The 17,174-nt window shown below is 38.4% G+C and overlaps 1 protein-coding gene across 3 annotated transcripts; it reads left to right on the forward strand.

Annotated features, from left to right (window-relative positions):
* Positions 1-2,100: 2,100 nt before the first annotated feature.
* On the forward strand, positions 2,101-13,461 carry slmapb (sarcolemma associated protein b). Of its 3 annotated transcripts, none has more exons than XM_055187479.2 (10): positions 2,101-2,366; positions 2,708-2,771; positions 4,074-4,199; positions 5,812-5,886; positions 5,986-6,291; positions 6,824-7,019; positions 11,378-11,549; positions 11,755-11,889; positions 12,249-12,336; positions 12,713-13,461. In XM_055187479.2, exons 2-9 carry the CDS (start codon positions 2,720-2,722, stop codon positions 12,330-12,332), a joined length of 1,146 nt encoding a protein of 381 aa, XP_055043454.2. In that variant the 5' UTR covers positions 2,101-2,366; positions 2,708-2,719; the 3' UTR covers positions 12,333-12,336; positions 12,713-13,461. The 3 variants fall into 3 exon arrangements, with proteins under 3 accessions (XP_055043454.2, XP_055043453.2, XP_055043451.2); XM_055187478.2 differs by having other exon boundaries at positions 2,103-2,366; positions 2,681-2,771; XM_055187476.2 differs by lacking the exon at positions 12,249-12,336 and having other exon boundaries at positions 2,104-2,366; positions 2,681-2,771.
* Positions 13,462-17,174: the final 3,713 nt, after the last annotated feature.

Here is a 17,174-nt window from a genome sequence, read left to right on the forward strand (position 1 = left end):
ATTAAAATTCTGTCATCATTTACTCACCCTTTTGTTGTTCTAAACCTGTATGAGTATGATTTCAAGTAAGATTTCAAGGTCAAAATGAAATGAAGCCATATTCATCTAATCTGGATTTCATAGGGGCTTTAACTGTATCAGAGATAATACAAACTGAAGAAGCTGAGTAAGAAAGAAACAAAAAAGGAGTGAGACAGAGGAACATACTTCTAATATAAAAACACTGAATTATTTCAGAAGCGGAAATACGGAAGAAAAGCTTTGTTTCTGTTGTCATTGAATAAAAGCTCCAGATGCTTATGTTACATGGATTTATTAGCATGACTCATCCCTTTCAAGGATATATTGATGGGAAGCAGGGAACAAGGTCATTTTAAGCTGTGCGATCCTCTCCTCTGGTTATTGGGTCTGATGTTTCTATGTCTGAGCCACTGTCTATCTTGGTCAGCATTTACGTGGGAAGGATCTACTACAAATGAGACAGGTTTGCCCTGTCACCATGACAACAGGAAAGATCCATATAAATCATCACAAAACTATTTTTTAGCAAAGCAAAATCTCCCTTATAGATAAACAATAAAGGATTATACATCTTTCACATGTGATCACATGACAAACGTGGTTTCATGAAGAGACTTAAAAGGGACATATCACAACAATTTGACTTTTTCCATGTTTAAGTGCTGTACTTGTGTCCTCAGTGCTTCTATTGACCTAGAAAATGTGATAAAGAACAACCCAGTAACTGTTTTGGTAAACCATTCTCTGCAAGCATGAAAAAAAGGAATTGAAATTTGGCTCCCCTTGTGATGTCAAAAGGGGATAGTATCGCACCTTAATCTATCCAACCACGGCACTGCCATTTAGTGCAGAGACCAGCTTATTCGCATTTAAAGGGTCACAGCCAAAAACGGCACATTTTGCTCACACCTAAAAAGTTGCAATTTTAACATGATATAATAAACTTCAATAGAACTTCACATATGTACTCTGAGGACACCAAAATCCATGGCCCCTTAACTTTTTAAAGGGGACATTTCTCAAGACTTTTTTAAGATGTCAAATACAGCTCTGGTGTCCCCAGAGCGCATATGTGAAGTTTTTGCTCAAAATACCATATCAATAATTTATTATAGCATGTTAAAGTTGCCACTTTGTAGGTGTGTGCAAAAATGTCCCGTTTTGGGTGTGTCCTTTGGAATGCAAATGAGCTGATGAAATTCAAACACTGATCACAATGATGGTGGTTTGTTGCAATTAAAACTCAATTATGCTTTTCTCTGCACTGGATGGCAGTGCTGTGGTTGGGTGGTGCAGATTGAGGGGTGGTATTATTATAATAAGAGCTCTTTATGACATCATAAGGAGAACAAATTTCAACGACCTATTTTTTCACATGCTTGTAGAGAATGGTTTACCAAAACTAAGTTACTGGGTTGATCTTTTTCACATTTTCTAGGTTGATAAAAGCACTGGGGACCCAATCATAGCACTTAAACATGGAAAAAGTCAGATTTTCATGCCATGGCCCCTTTAAAAACGTCTTGTGAAATGTCCCCTTTAAAAAGTTAACGAATGGCTGTATGTGATGTCTGATGTGATATTAGCAAAATATACAATCCACAAAGATTTGCTCAGATAAATTAAGCGAACCACAATACTGCCCAGACTCTTATAAACCTACAACATGCTTACATGTAAATTAATGCATAAATGTTGGACTTTGGACAACTGGGTATTGTATTCATACAAAACATAATCTTGTTTTGTTTAGGCTATTAAGCATTTTCCTGTCAATGGCATCTAATAAATAACCTTCACAAACTTTTGAGCATTGTTGATTACTGATGTAATTACTGTCATCTTGACATTCAACTAATATTATAATTGATGAAAATGACAGTGCTTTGGTTGGCATTGGTACAAACACAAATTAACACTATTGTTAACTGTTTTTACATAACAGGCGCACTAACAAATAAAACAATGGGCCCGAGTGTATTGAGATACGCAGCTGCAGCCTCTTTTTATGCCTCAGGACTCTCGCATGCCCATGTGAGCAAACCGAGACCTTCAGACCATAACCAGCGGGGGTGTTACATGACAACGCATTAGTATATATTTTCAAAATAACAACGGATATTCCAGTCCAATGTTAATTAGCACGTTACGATTAAATTATTGTTTTACATCGGAACAGTTTTCTGTATTGTTCTCTTAACTAAACGTTCAGATTTTACCTTTATAGCGGTTGCTGATCTCCCTCCGCTTCAGAATGGATTATTCCAGTTCTCATCACCGGAGCGAATCAATCGTTAAGCAGAATCTGTTTCAGCACCGACTGAAGTGATATCACGAGTCTTCAGGTAACATCATTTGTTTTCAATGCTAAGACTGAGGTAAAGACGATAAGGTCTTCTTAATAACCAATACAGTGGAGTTACGATATATTACATAACTGGTATTACGTTATGTCTTTGTGACCAAAAAATTTGACGTTTCAAACGGAAAAATATGACAGGCAACTTCTTGTTAATCAATGTAACTTTAATCTCGATATGGTGATTAGCTAACATTAATTAGCAAGCTAAGCTAGCTCAGAATTAACATCACCTGCATCTTTTGCTCAGTATCAATGTCAATCTAATAAAATCAAGTAAATATAAGTGGTATTTTGCAGAACTATTTATTTTATCGACTGTCACAGTGGGGGAAAATTATGGAGGACCAGAAACTGGAAGATCCACTTAATAAAGTGTCTCTGATCAAAGGTAAAAACACACTACTTTTGTTTAAAGGAGTTTATGTAGTTGTTTGTCAAAGGTTTGAACTGATTTATTGTGCAAATAGACGTTTACATTAAAATGTGGTCATTGTATTTTTTTAACCAAATTATTTCAATAAAGTTTGAATTGATAGCTGTGTCCTGTCAGTAAAATTATTTGTGACTAACCTAACTAAACTTGACTGTATGTTGCTGCTCATAAGCTGTTGTAGTGCAGTAAAATAAACTCGTAACAAATATAATTTTGCTAAATTGAATCATGCACGGCAGAGTTTTGTCATTATTCATTGTTCGTTGAAATTTTGTAATATCATTGAGCCCTTGCTAACACTTTCAACACGTTCTTGCCTCCATTAGCTATATTGTCCATTTTCCTGTCTGCTTATCTGTCTTCCTCTTTGTCACTCTGTTTCTCTTTTTCACTTTTTCTCACTCACACACATTCACTTATAAATGAGGCCATAGCATTTCTGTGTGTCCCTGTGCTCTGTTGAGAGACTGCGTTTTGATGCAGCATGGCACGAAGAGTGTTCCCACATCAAGACCTCATGAAACCTTAATGCCTTCATCCTTAGATGCTTGTGTATGTTTGGCTTCAACATTTTGGGTGGCTGTTTTTCAGCTTAGTCATCCATGGCATGACATTCAAGGTTCAGTGGAAATACATTACTGATTGTGCTTAATATGGCCATTTATGGTGCACATCCTTGAGTTTATAAGATGAGGTCACACTTGATAAAATGCCCCAGATTTCAGCAACCCATATTTAGAAGAAAAGTAGCACATTTGCCTCCAAGTTAAATGTACAAGAGTGTTTGAATGAATCTACCATTAGTGCAATCAGTCTATTTATCTGACTGTAGACTGAAATGGTATTGGATAAAATTAGCACTTGAAGTCATTTAATAATATGACAGCTGTATAAATGCCTGGCCGTTCTTTTTGGAGCTGAGGATCCTGCCTGGTTAAAGCTATAATGATGATGACATGTTTTTAGGATAGATCTATTCTGAGTCGGGTTATTAATTCATGGAATAAGCCCATTTTCTTACCTCAAGGGAAATTATTCGTATTTAATTAACCTTTGGAGACGGGGTTTGAACTTTGCAGTCGGGAAGTTGAAATGCTACTGATGCTGATGCAGAGATGGGGACACTGATCGCCTATTAACTGTTGATGAAAGAGTGATTCTCTGATAGCACAGCCTCATAATGGTGTCTAATTATGCATGTAATGGTTCTCATCATTGGATGTCATCAGTGGTGAATGTGTCATCTTTTATTTCCAGATGAGCTGAGCAGGAGCACTGTAGAGGCCAGTGAGTCAGAGAAGATCATCCAGCGGCTGAACCAGGAACTGCAGGAGGCTCATGAGCAGGCCAACACGAGCAAACACAAGTGTGTCGAGCTCCAAGGTAAAGCCCATATAGATGATTCGCAATTTGATTTCATTTAGGTCAGATGGAACTAAGATATTGTAAAATGTAGCACTCTCACCTTTACTTGACACATATTTATATATATTTTAATTGATAGATTGGATACTTGGATTAAACCTGCGTGTACTTTAAAATTTAAGCCATTTAAATGCATGGCACTAGCAATGCTGAGGTCATAGGTTTAATTCCCATAATGCACTATGGCTGTGTCCGAAATAGCCCTGCTGTTGATAGTTTTCAGTCACGTGATTTAAATCACCTCTCAACAGAAAAATATTAAGAGATGAACACAAACTTCAAGTTTTTGGCCCAGTTCCGAATGTTATAGTCACTAAAACCGCCAGATTTCTACCAGACCTCCACTTTGGCAATGTTTACATCTATTTCGTGGAAAATTCCTCCTATAATATTAAAGGATTAGTCTATTTTCTTAAAAAAATCCAGATAATTTACTCACCACCGTGTCATCCAAAATTTTGATGTCTTTTTTTGTTCAGTCGAAAAGAAATTATGTTTTTTGAGGAAAACATTCCAGGATTTTTCTCACTTTAATGGCCCGTAACAGTTTTAGTGAAGTTTAAAATTGCAGTTTCAAAGGACTCTAAACGATCTCAAACGAGACATAAGGGTCTTATCTAGCGAAACGATTGTCATTTTTGACAAGAAAAATAAAAAATATGCACTTTTAAACAATAACTTATTGTATATTTCCAGTCATATGACGCGCCAGCGCGACCTCGCGCAATACGTCATCACGTCAAGAGGTCACAAAGGATGTATGCGAAACTACGCCCCAGTGTTTACAAGTTTGAAGAAAGAGGATCGTTCCGACGTTGTTGTATGTCGTCACAAATGTGCGTTTCATATATGTAACGTGACCTTTTCACTGCATTACGCAATTACGTGAGGTTGCGCTGGCGCGTCCCAGGACCAGAGATTGACGATTGAGTTGTGGTTTAAAAGTGCATATATTTTAGTTTTCTTGTCAAAAATGACAATCGTTTCGCTAGATAAGACCCTTATGCCTTTTTTGGGATCGTTTAGAGTCCCTTGAAACTGCAATTTTAAACTGCATTAAAACTGTTATGTGTTGGTGTCCATTAAAGTCCATAAAAATCCGAACAAAAACATAATTTCTTCTCGATTGAGCAAAGAAAGACATCAACATTTTGGATGACATGGTGGTGAGTAAATTATCTGTTTTTTTTTAAATGGACTAATCCTTTAATACTTTTATTTACCTATTCTCTACATTAGTTTACTAATATAGTCCATTTGAATAACATCATTCATTTATTATTAATTTCAGACATCAATACAATATGCCTGTCCCCTCAAATAGTGCACTATTAAGGGTATGTTGTGCTCCTGTATAGCACAGTGGTAGAGGAGACTTTATAACGACACAAAAGGTCATGGGTTCGAACCCAAGGAACACACAGACTTATAAAAATGTATACTTTGTCATGCACTGTATGTTGCTTTGGATAAAGCATCTGCAAATGCATACATGTAAATTAAAATGAAATGTTTTTAAATAGATGTTGTGCTCACCATGCCCCCTGTTGGCTAATGGTGTGCATTACAGGTTTCTTAGAAGAGGAGAAGAGAGCGAACAAGCACCAAGCAGAGGAGTCAGCAAAACAGATGAAGGTCTTACAGAGTAAGTGATGGAGGGTGTGTCTCATATTTAGCGTGTGCGTACTTTGCAAACATTTTATAATGACCAATGGTCTTTGTGTGTGTGTGCATGGGCATCCAGCTCAGCTCCAGAAGATGCAGGAAGAAATGGAGAACCTCAGGGATCAGAAGGAGAGTGAGGTATTCGGCATGCGACAGGAATTGCACGCAGCTCAGGAGGAAGTGCAGGTGTTGCGCCGGACTATGGAGAAAATGGCAGCCGAGCAAAAGCACGAGGTCGGCGCGCTGAAGGGGAACCTTGCAACGCTCACCTCCGAGCTGGAGAAATGGCAGTTGGCCGCCAACAAGTATGAATGGGAACTTGACAGTGTACAGGCCACTCACCAGCAGCTAAACCAGCAGAGAGACAAAGCTGCCAAACAACAAGGTACCTACAGCCCCAACTTACTGCTGATAGGCCTGCAATGTTTAGGCATAGATCTTACTTATACTTATTGAAGTTGATGTCCTGTAACCTTTAGTAGATCTTTTATGACACACAAACTTGATGTCTCATCATATTTTTGTCCAGTCAGATGCTCTCAAGGATGGTGATGTCACTCTCCTCAATACCACGTGCAACTGACTAGCAAAAAGCAAATCATGGTTTAGGGCTGTGACTTTACCAATGCTACACTAATGAAAGTGTGGTTAGTATGAAGTTAGTTTTGTACTTGTTATCTGTTATGCCACCTTACCAAATTCAGCCATATGGCGTCAATATGACCCCTATTCTTGACCTAATGAGTATGAATGAGAAGCATAATGGGTTTGTGGTAGTGCAGGTTACAAGTCAAGCCCCGGGTCCATAAAACAGCCACAGCAGTAACTTGACATACATGATTCACTTTTCTTACATCACGTTCACTGTTATGTAACTCAGTAGTGTTGTGAGTTATGTTATGTGCTGTATATATCAGCCAGTGAGTTGGAGGGTCTGCAGAAGGACTGTGAGAGCCTGCGGAGAGACTGTGCGTCCCTGAGATCAGAGAGAGATCAGCTGGCTGAAAAACAGCAGAAAGAGAAGATAAGCCTGCAGAATGAGAACAGCAGCCTGCGCTCGGAGAAAGAGCAGCTACTGAAGAAACAGCAGCAATTGGAGAAAGAGCTTGATAGGTTTATATTTCACTAAAGCAGATATATTGAAGGTGAAGTGTGTCATTTTTCATGCACAGAGGTGGAAAAAGTAATAAAATATTGTACTCAAGTAAAAGTAAAGTTACTTTAATAATATTTTACTTAAGTAAAAGTAAAGTTACTTGTCTAAAAATCTACTCAAGTAAAAGTAAAATAAGTCATTTTAACTTTACTCACAGTAAAAGTTACTTTTTTTTACAGCGGGGAGAGGTGGAGGATTCTAGTATAGTTCAAAAACGACAAGGGAATATACATCTCAAACTAGTTGTTTTTAATTGTAGGAACATCTTTACAATTAAAGTGCAATAACATGAAAAGCTTTTATAAAGTAAGAAACATTTATGGAATTGTTTAATGATTTTTACATGTGAGTTATGCACTTTTGAAGGTGGTCAGCAGCTAGCTTGTAAACAGTGCCGGGCAGTAGCTTCACTACAAGTAGCGAAGCTAGTAGTTTAACTACATTTTTCAGTAGCTTGGCGGTAGCTTAGCTGCTTTCTAAATCAAATAGCTTTTCAGTAGCTATACTCTTTTTTTGACCAAGTAGTGAGGTAGCTTCCACACAAGCTACAATTTTCCAAACATTTCTGAAGTCGTCCTGAATTTGAGAATAAGCGCGTCATTTGAATCGACACAGGACGTTGTTTGTTCCGTATTTTCGAGTTGTGCAGCCTTCATTCATACAAAACATTACCACTCGCATTCTGTGAAGACTCGTGCTCTACCTCTGACTGGGTTATGTCACCAAGCCAAGCTAATATAAAAACATGTAATAAATATTACAATTGAAACTATTAATAGAATGTGCTTTGGCGGGCACCTCACAGACTCTGTGCAGGCTACCTGCTGCCTGCGGGCCCACGTTGGAGACCCTTGTGTTAAGATATGTCAGGGCCAGGTGTTTTTGAATAAAGACAGCTCAAACATGCATTTTATTCTGGGAGTAGGATAAGTCCAGCAAACAGCCCCAAAATGTGAAGTACCTAGGCCTACATTATGCTTGTATTGCCTATAATTACCAAAATGATAAATTGAAACTGAATAAATAATTACATAATAAAAACTGGTTAAAAATAAAAAAGTAGCTTGGATGTAGCAAGCTACTATTGATGTAGCTTAGCTTGCTACATTTCCCAGGGGGGTAGCTTCAGTGTAGTGAAGCTTCATTTAATGTGAAGTAACTGGTAGCTTAGCTCACTACATTTTCCAAGTAGCTTGCCCAGCACTGCTTGTAAATACAATCACTATAGTAAGGTTGTAATTGATGTATTGCTGGTAACATACATTATTTTATTAAACTATATATAGTTTAAATGAGCATATAATGAGATGAGTGCCATGTCTATATATACATTTGACACGTTTATTATCTTCTTACTTCCCTGACCTGGGGACCTGATGACCTTTATTCCTCTCTCTCTCTCTCTCTCTCTCTCTCTCTCTCTCTCTCTCTCTCTAATGTGTAATGAACAGCGCAATCTCGAGGATGTTTTGAAGTTGTGTGTGACTTGACGCGAAGCTGATAGACTTCGGAAGATAATGCGCATGGTATTAAAAACGCGTCGTGCAATTTTGACTTAAGAGCATGAATCCTACCTTTTATAGAAATTAAACACTCGCTTCGCGTCAGTGGAAAGTGGTCGCTTAAATATGACCAGGGGTTTCTTTCATAAGATTTGAACTGAGGCGGGTCTGCATTAGCGCGCGCCTGTCTCGTCCGTCTCCATGGTTCTTTTTGCGCGTTCCCCCGGGCCCCGCCCATTTACATCCGTTGCGCGTCTTTATCACCTTGCTTTTTAAAATCTTTTTTTACTCAGTAACGGATATGATTTAATATGTAGCGAAGTACAATACTTTAAATAAAACATACTTAAGTAAAAGTAAAAGTACAGATTTTAAAAACTACTCAAAAAAGTAAAAATACACTAAAAAACTACTCAATTACAGTAACGTGAGTAAATGTAATTCGTTACTTTCCACCTCTGTTCATGCACCACCAGATTGAAAATTTAGACTTCTGAATAACTATTTATTGCCAAAGATTTATTTAGTGGAATTTTTCTTGGTGAGCTCATCCACAAAAGTGTGAAACATTTAAATACATTGAAATACATTGTTATATACATATACAACTGTATATTTCCGCACAGTTATAAGGAATGAAATACAGATGCAGAAGAGTTGAGTGGATGAACAATCCTACAATAAGTACTATTTAACTGTTTAACTTTTCTTTGTCGTGTTGGACACGCCCACTTCCTGGAGATGGCCACTTCCTGTCACCAACGGTCGCTGTCCCTCGTGGTGCCGGAGGTCGCCGGGCTTCTATTGAAATTAATGAGATCACATCTCTATGCTACTGCTGGTCACTCAAAGTCAGTCTATACAGGAAGTTAATCTTCTTACGAAGGCTTTGTGTAACAAAATACCGTTTACCCCCCTAAGCTAGGGGTTTTCAGACTTTTTTGTCAGTCAAACAATACATAAATAGTGTTGTTATTATTATTACCTTCATCTGGTAATTTTTGTTTTATTGGAACTTTTTTATCTTAAAGGGGACATTTCACAAGACTTTTTTAAAGATGTAAAATAAATATTTAGTGTCCCCGGAGTACATATTTGAAGTTCTAGCTCAAAATATCATATAGATAATTTATTATAGCATGTTAAAATTTCCACTTTGTAGGTGTGAGCCATTTTTGGGTGTGTCCTTTAACATGCAAATGAGCTGATCTCTGCACTAAATGGCAGTGCCATGGTTGGATGGTGCAGATTAAGGGCTGGTATTATCCCCATCTGACATCACAATGGGAGCCAAATTTCAATGACCTATTTTTTCACATGCTTGCAGAGAATAGGTTACCAAAACGAAGTTACTGGGTTGATCTGTTTCACATTTTCTAGGTTATTAAAGCACTGGGGACCCAATTATAGCACTTAAAGATGGAAACGTCATGATTTTCATGATATGTCCCCTTTAAAATGATTAATTTTTCATCTACTTGTGACCCCCCTGCAATTTTCTCGCAAACCACCAGGAACCAGTCTGGGAACCCTGCGCTAAGCCAATGTTATGCAATGGACTACAAAAGTTATATAATGTACAAAAAACGCTGAAAGTCGTCTGAGCCGATGGTGTAGTGGGCAGCGCACCGACATGTGGTGCTTTCGCACTTTCGGCGACCCGAGTTCGATTCCCGGCTCGTGGTAATTTGCCGATCCCGTACCCCTCTCTCCTGTCCTCTCCTCAATCACTCAAGGTTCCCATGGGTCCTTGAAATCCTTGAAAGTTTGTGAATCTGGGGGGGGATTCAAGGTCCTGGGAAGTTTTTGAAAATATACATACATAGATACAGGTCATTAAAGGGCTTAAATCTATTTTCTGGGAAAAAATCGTCTCCCTTGCCATACTTCCTGTGTCCCTGTAATGCCGTCTTTGGCAATATTTCAGATAGCGATATACTTCCTGGCTCCCACATCACCCTGTCTTTGTCGTTAAGCCTCACCATTGGTTGAATTTGATATACACATTCAGACGCACTTACCCTTGGAGTTGTCCCCAAAGCGTCACCGCAGTGACGCAGCACGAGTTCCCTCGAAAGGGAAATGTAACAATGTATCTTAAAAGGTAACACAATGTAACCTTGCTCTTACTTGAAATGTGTCCCACATTTAGTCCTTGAATTTGAGGGTATTGGACCTGGAAAGTCCTTAATACGTCCTAGAATTTGAAGTTGACTAAGGTGTGGGAACCCTGATCACTGTCAAAAAAAATCGCCAAAAAATAGCTTAAAAACAGCTGAAAGTCATTAATCCCCCAAAAAATGGGGTTCCTGTGTGTCTTGTGGTCAAACATCCTTCAAAAGTTTCCTATTGTGTTCCAATGAAAATAATAACAAAATTCAGGTTTGAACCATCATGAGGGCAATTTTTTTATGTTGTTCATTTAACTAGGAATGACTTAATATTTGATTTTGCACATTAAACTGGTAGGTGAAAGTATTTAAACTCATTTAAACTCAGTTCCGTTTAACCTCCTAAGACCTGAGATTTGGTTTGTCTTTTTTCAGATTTCTACCAGCTATTTTGGGGTTAGAAAGAACCAATAAATATAATAACTAAATATTTTTCATTGAACATGAAGCACTGTAATTTTCCATGTTTGTGTACAACAGGTCCCAGAATTAAATATTATGATGCAAACAACAACAACAAAATTGATGTCCATGTATGTGGACATCCAGGTCTTAGGAGGTTAAATAAAAGAGATGCTGTCATGGCAAAGATATGCTGTGATGATGTCATCTCAAACTAAACCTGCATCTGACTCTTCACAGCTTCAAAAAACAAAACGCAAGCCTAAGCAGCACAGTCACGACCCTGGAGAAGACGCAGACAGACTTAGAGAAACGTCTGAGAGCCCTGCAAGAGGAACACCAAAAAGACACCGGCCAGTTCAATAGCCAGCTGGAGCAAAGCAACAGCAGGATCAAGGAACTGCAGAAAGAGGTTATTCCCATAGTGCTTGAGAAAGAGAGCGGGAAAGTAGAGCCGACACTCATTAACAGTCACGTCACAAAAGAGCGTTGCACCTAAAAAAAGGAAGTTGCCCCTAGACACAGAAGTGTGTGTGTGTGTGTGTGTGTGTGTGTGTTACTGACTGGGTTTGGTGTCTTTTTGAAAGGTTTTGACTCTCTCTCTTTTTCTCTCTCAGTACGAGGACATCCAGGCAGAGCTGTCGGGCCTGAGGGAGAAGCATGAGAATGCAGAGGAGGAGAAACGTTCAATCAGTCTGGAGCTACAGCACAGCCAAGAGCGCCTCAGGCTACAGCAGGACAAAGAAAACCATGTGAGTGTCCACTTAATGCTAACGCTAAACAACAGGGGCACTGACAATAGGGACAGTTCAAGAGGAGAGTGCACAGATTGCATTGATTTTGCCCTTGAACTCAAAGTTGTAAGACAATGATGAACAATGCAATGTTTAGATTTTGTCAGATTGTGTAGATATTCAGACAGATGTGTAAATATAAGCCGTCCATGCCACCCCACGTGTGAGCAGGACAGGTAGTCAATTTGCGCTACACACTTAACCTCAAATAGTCGTGATGATTATGAACTTTTCAAGTCTGATGATAGCCCACACAAAGCACTCATTCACCATCCCAGATAATGTTCTCTGTAATATTCCTCCCTTCCCTCTTTTAGCTGTCTTTATTGCAGCCCATCCTAGCCGTAGCCATCGGCCTTGTCCTGGCTTTGCTGTATTGGTGCTTGGGCCCATTGTGGTAGAAAGGTACACAGTGCTCAATCTCATTCCTCAGCTTAAGCATCCATTGCCTTTAGATTTATGCATGAACGCTAAACAGTTTCTCTGCTTAAGCTATGAAACGCCATCATTCGTTTCCCTACTACTACAGGTCGGCATTGTATTTTAAGACGCACACTAACCAGGGTTACCTAACGAAAAAACTCAGTTTGTAGGTTGTAGTTTACCAGCGTACCGCTCTCTGTTCATTTCCTGTCGTCCATGTCCTCCTCTTACCTCTGTGTGGTGTCTGTGCTTATGGCTTTCGACCTCGTCTCGCCTCGTGCATCCCTGATTGTTAACGTGGACTTATTAAGTCATGCTGACAGATGATGTCATTACTGTGTCATGTTTGTTCTCGCAGGGTAAATGGATCAAGTGGATGCCTGTCGCCGCCACTGTAACTGTTGCTGTGACGTCGTATTTGCTTTTAAAGACCTCAAAATGATGAACCAGTAGCAAGCACCCATCGTGGTATACATACACACCTTTCTCATTGTACCCTTGTAGTCTGTGTGGTGTTACGGGTAACAAATGCAAATTGTTACTCAAATATTGAAGGCCTTAGAATATTAATAATTGTGCAAAATACCCTCATGTGCACCTATATTTTAAATGATAGATTCTGTATGCATAGCTTTTTTTGAAGTATCTGGTTAATACAGGTATTTTATTGAACACTGTTGCTTTGCTGAACAAACACTTGGTGAATTGCCTTATGAAACATAACCAGATAATAAAATGTTTATTCCTCCCTAAAAAAAATAAAAATAAAACGTTCCATGAGCTCATACCTGGAGTGTTGGAGTTTAACAGGTTACCCACCCCACTGCAATAATGCATTTATTATACGTCATGGCGCAGAAGTACAAAGCCATTAGTGATGATTAGAAATGCCTATGCACTGTGCTTTATGTGGTAAGGATTTACCATTCTGTATTAATGAGGATGTTGGTGATGATGATAATAATGCTGACTTAGGACATTAGAGCACTAATGTGTCCTGATAAAATCTATAATAGAGTGTTTAGGATTTATGTGTATTATTTGTACAGAGATTGAAAATATACCCAAATGCTTATTGAAATAAATAAAACTAAATCTCTAAAGATATTAGTATGTTTTTTGTTTTATAAATTGAATGCTTTTCATAACTGTAAACGAACAAGACTAAGATGTTGAAAAGTGCACAAATGGACTACTAATCAATAGTCCCATAACAGCGTTTGGCAGAAACGTACAACTAAATGCGCGCACATTTATAATGTTATGGAGCCCACATCAATGAGTCATCTCTCCTTTGTACCTCACGGGAAATAAGTTGTAGCATCACCAGAGATTAGGTTATCAGCAATGATGATCAGACCTTCATCTGGCTGCAAGTGGAACTCTGTTGAATTCCCCTGGCATCAGGATCTTGTTTCTGATCTCCGTTGTTTAAATAAATGCATTTTTCAAGCACAGATGTAATCATGCTCTGTTTAAAAACCGCTTGTAAGATCATAATTATGGGTCAGAGTGATGGTGTAGGGCACTCCCACCACCAGTAGAGCATTCACGTAGCTTTACGTTTTTACCCTCTCAAATTGCACTCCTTGGTTTGGTATAAATAGACTGCAGATCCAAAATAGCACTTATTTATGAACATCAGAGAAATGGAGGACTTGAGCAATAGTGTTGCTGCAGCAGAAATCATCCTAGTTGCTAATGCACAAGGGAAGAAGAAACAGAAGGATGCCTTCATGCACTTATGCAATGTGCACCTAAATTATGATCTCACGACTGGAGCTCCTAGGGCCAGTTGTTCAAAAAGTTTAATCTGGATCAAAATTATCCAGATTTGGAAATCCCATGTTTTGCTATCCAGGATCAGGTAAACCACCTCACTTTCGTCTTGGTTTTTCAAAGCAAAATAGGATTGGATCAACCTGATCCAGATTCACACTTTTTCAGATTAGCAAATGTGGATTACAATTGTTTTAAATGGGATCACATGTCAATGTTGACTATAAGCTATACAACAGGTCACTAAGTGTTTTACTTGAAGAGACAATAAAACACAACTTTCCCTTAATTTTTCTCTTAATTTATTTTAATTGAACATTGTCTGTTCTTCTGGCCCACAAAAAACAAACATAGTTTATACCCAAACACATGAATTTTAAGTCATAAAGAGGCTAAATGTCTGGTAGTTTACATTTGTAGAGATGCCGGTTGTTAAAACTACTTTTGACTGTTTGGTCTCTAATGATTGTGATTGTAATCAATATACTTTACAGTGCCCAATGACAGCTAAAGATTACTTTTCTTAAAATTAAATTATTTGCTATTGACTGCTCTATCAGGGATTTATATGGACTTTTTTCTTTCTTAATTGACTGGAACGTTTAAATGGTATAGCTCAATGTTATACTTTATCATTATAAGGATTTATCAAGAGCAACATTTCAACAAAAAATAATACATTTATAAATATTACATGTTAGAAATGTTGTATTGTAGACTCACTGTAGGTTTGTATGTTTTAGTAAAATCTTTTTAGAAGTTTAATTACACATTTGTTCCTGAAATCCACCCTTCTGATGGGATCAGTAATCCTACTTTTTGGGATCAAACAAATCACAATCTTGCTAAAAAGTTTTGAACAACACAAAGTGATGATTTGATCCAGATCAAAACCTAGATTGGATTTTGTGATCCAATCCAAATTCAGAATCCATTTTCTTGTTTTGAACAACCCATTTTGAAATTTTGATCTAATCCGATAGCCGAAATCCAAATGGATTACTTTTGAACAACTGGCCCCTAAACATTATAAAAGTATCACACAGCCCACCTTTAAGCAGCATTTAAGCTTCATTCACTAATTTACTTAATTTGTATATTTTTTGTCAAAAAACTAGATTTATTTTCTTAGGTCATTTTGCTTATCAAAAAAAGTGACGCAATCTCATTGATTTCAATGAAAGCTTGCCGACTTCCGGCTACACAAGCGACAGTAGCCGTTGGTGACTGGATGGGGCGTGTCCAGTCGCGCGACAAAGTTGAGAAATGTTCAACTTCCTGCAAATTATGAGCGGCGACTACCAATGAGAACGAAGCAGTGGAGTTCACGTCATCCGTCTCTCGTCAGTTACTGGAGTGGACGGTACTCATTTGTTTATGACAAACAGATATAGAAACGCCTCTTTTGAAAGAGACGAGCAAAGTCGCTATGCTACGTACACACCAAACGCGGGGCATCGCGTTACTGTGGGTTTACACCAGACGCGAGTTCAACGATTTGCTGCGAGTAGATTACATACAGGGTCAATGCAAGGGCGCGACTATACGCGTCCTCGCGTGGGGTGACGCGCATGACGTGATGTGGGCGGTGCGTTTGTTGCGAGAACACGTGCTATTTGCCTTAGACGCGTCCTCGCCCAAGTTGAAAATATTCAACTGGAGCGAAAAATTCGCATGACACGAAGTTAAACCCTGCGAGTAATCTAGAGTGAGTAATGCAATGCCCCACGTTTGGTGTGTACGTAGCATTACTCGTTCTAGATTACTCGCAGGACTTAACTGCGTTTCATGCAAATTTTTTGCTTGAGTTCAATATTTTCAGTTCGGGCGAAGATGCGTTTGAGGCGAATAGCTCATGTTTTCATGGCAAATGCGCAGCTCATATTGCGTCATTCGCATCGCCCTATGCGAGGACGCGTCTGATCACGTATTTGCATTGACTTTGTATGTCTACTCGTGCAAATCGTTGAACTCGCGTCTGGTGTGAACGTACAGTTATAATGTAAATGTACCTTTAGACATCTTAAGTTAAACTTTAGTGTTTTTGGATCGTGAGAAAGTCAAGTTTGGGTGAGCATGCTCCTTGTATAAACACTGTGTACTCTGATGTAGCTTTACTGATGGCATCTCTACCCCTCTTATCTCCAAACCGTCTCCAGTGAAAACAGTTCCTGAATTTGGGGAATCTCCAACTTTAGCCAGGACTGTATGGAAAGGCACTGGGTGCATAAGGGGATTGACTAGCTTGTGATAAACCAATAGCTTGTTTTGGTTGGATTGGTCCATGTTGGAACACAGAAGATCCATCCAAGCATGTTGTAGAAAGGGGATGTGATGGTTCCTGTCTCGTGAGGTTCTGGACTAGAATTATGCTGTACATGACATGTCATGATGAAAAAATTCAGAATAGTCCCTTTATGTGTCCCTATTACATCTAAAGAAAAACGTTTACCCTGACAAGACAAACTCCAATGTCTATCTTAAATAGACTGCTGTCGTTTATTCGCTGCTTCTGAAATCAGGTGGCAGGGAGGGGCCAGACTTGCCTGCCAAAGTTATGGTGGACCCAAAATTCTATAAAGGTGAGGTAAAAGTATCCCCACATTTTTGTCTTTTAACACAAAACCTAAAGTTAAGAGATTCTGTTTGCATTTTGCAAATGTAAAAATTGCTTAAATTTACTTTTTTTCCCACCAGACATTTGAAAAACAAAGTCTGGAGTAAATGGGAACATTAATTTAAAAACTTTTACTTATCATTTAACACTTTTTGTAACATAATTTAAAAAATTAGTCCTAAAAAACCTCATTACTGCAACAGTCAGAAAACATCAACACTGACATATTTTCAAAATGACATTACAAACCTGAAAGAACATAATTTGGAGAATCTGCACATGCATTTAAAATCAAAGTATTATGCTTCTATTAATTAAATTAACATTTAATAAGCATCTGTTGCGGTAATGATAATCAAAATGTCGTGTAAGCATTCTGACAAGACAATATTTCAAATTAACTGTTAAAAAAAATGATCTTACC

The sequence above is a fragment of the Misgurnus anguillicaudatus genome, chromosome 13, assembly GCF_027580225.2.
Source record: "Misgurnus anguillicaudatus chromosome 13, ASM2758022v2, whole genome shotgun sequence".
In the NCBI taxonomy this organism is placed as follows: Eukaryota; Metazoa; Chordata; class Actinopteri; order Cypriniformes; family Cobitidae; genus Misgurnus; species Misgurnus anguillicaudatus.

Excerpts from the sequence above, each read along its gene's own strand:
- slmapb (XM_055187479.2), top strand. The coding sequence starts at position 2,720 with ATGGAGGACCAGAAACTGGAAGATCCACTTAATAAAGTGTCTCTGATC. Across the intron at positions 6,292-6,823 it reads CAAAGCTGCCAAACAACAAG|CCAGTGAGTTGGAGGGTCTG; the intron begins GTACCTACAGCC and ends TGTATATATCAG. Across the intron at positions 7,020-11,377 it reads TTGGAGAAAGAGCTTGATAG|CTTCAAAAAACAAAACGCAA; the intron begins GTTTATATTTCA and ends GACTCTTCACAG.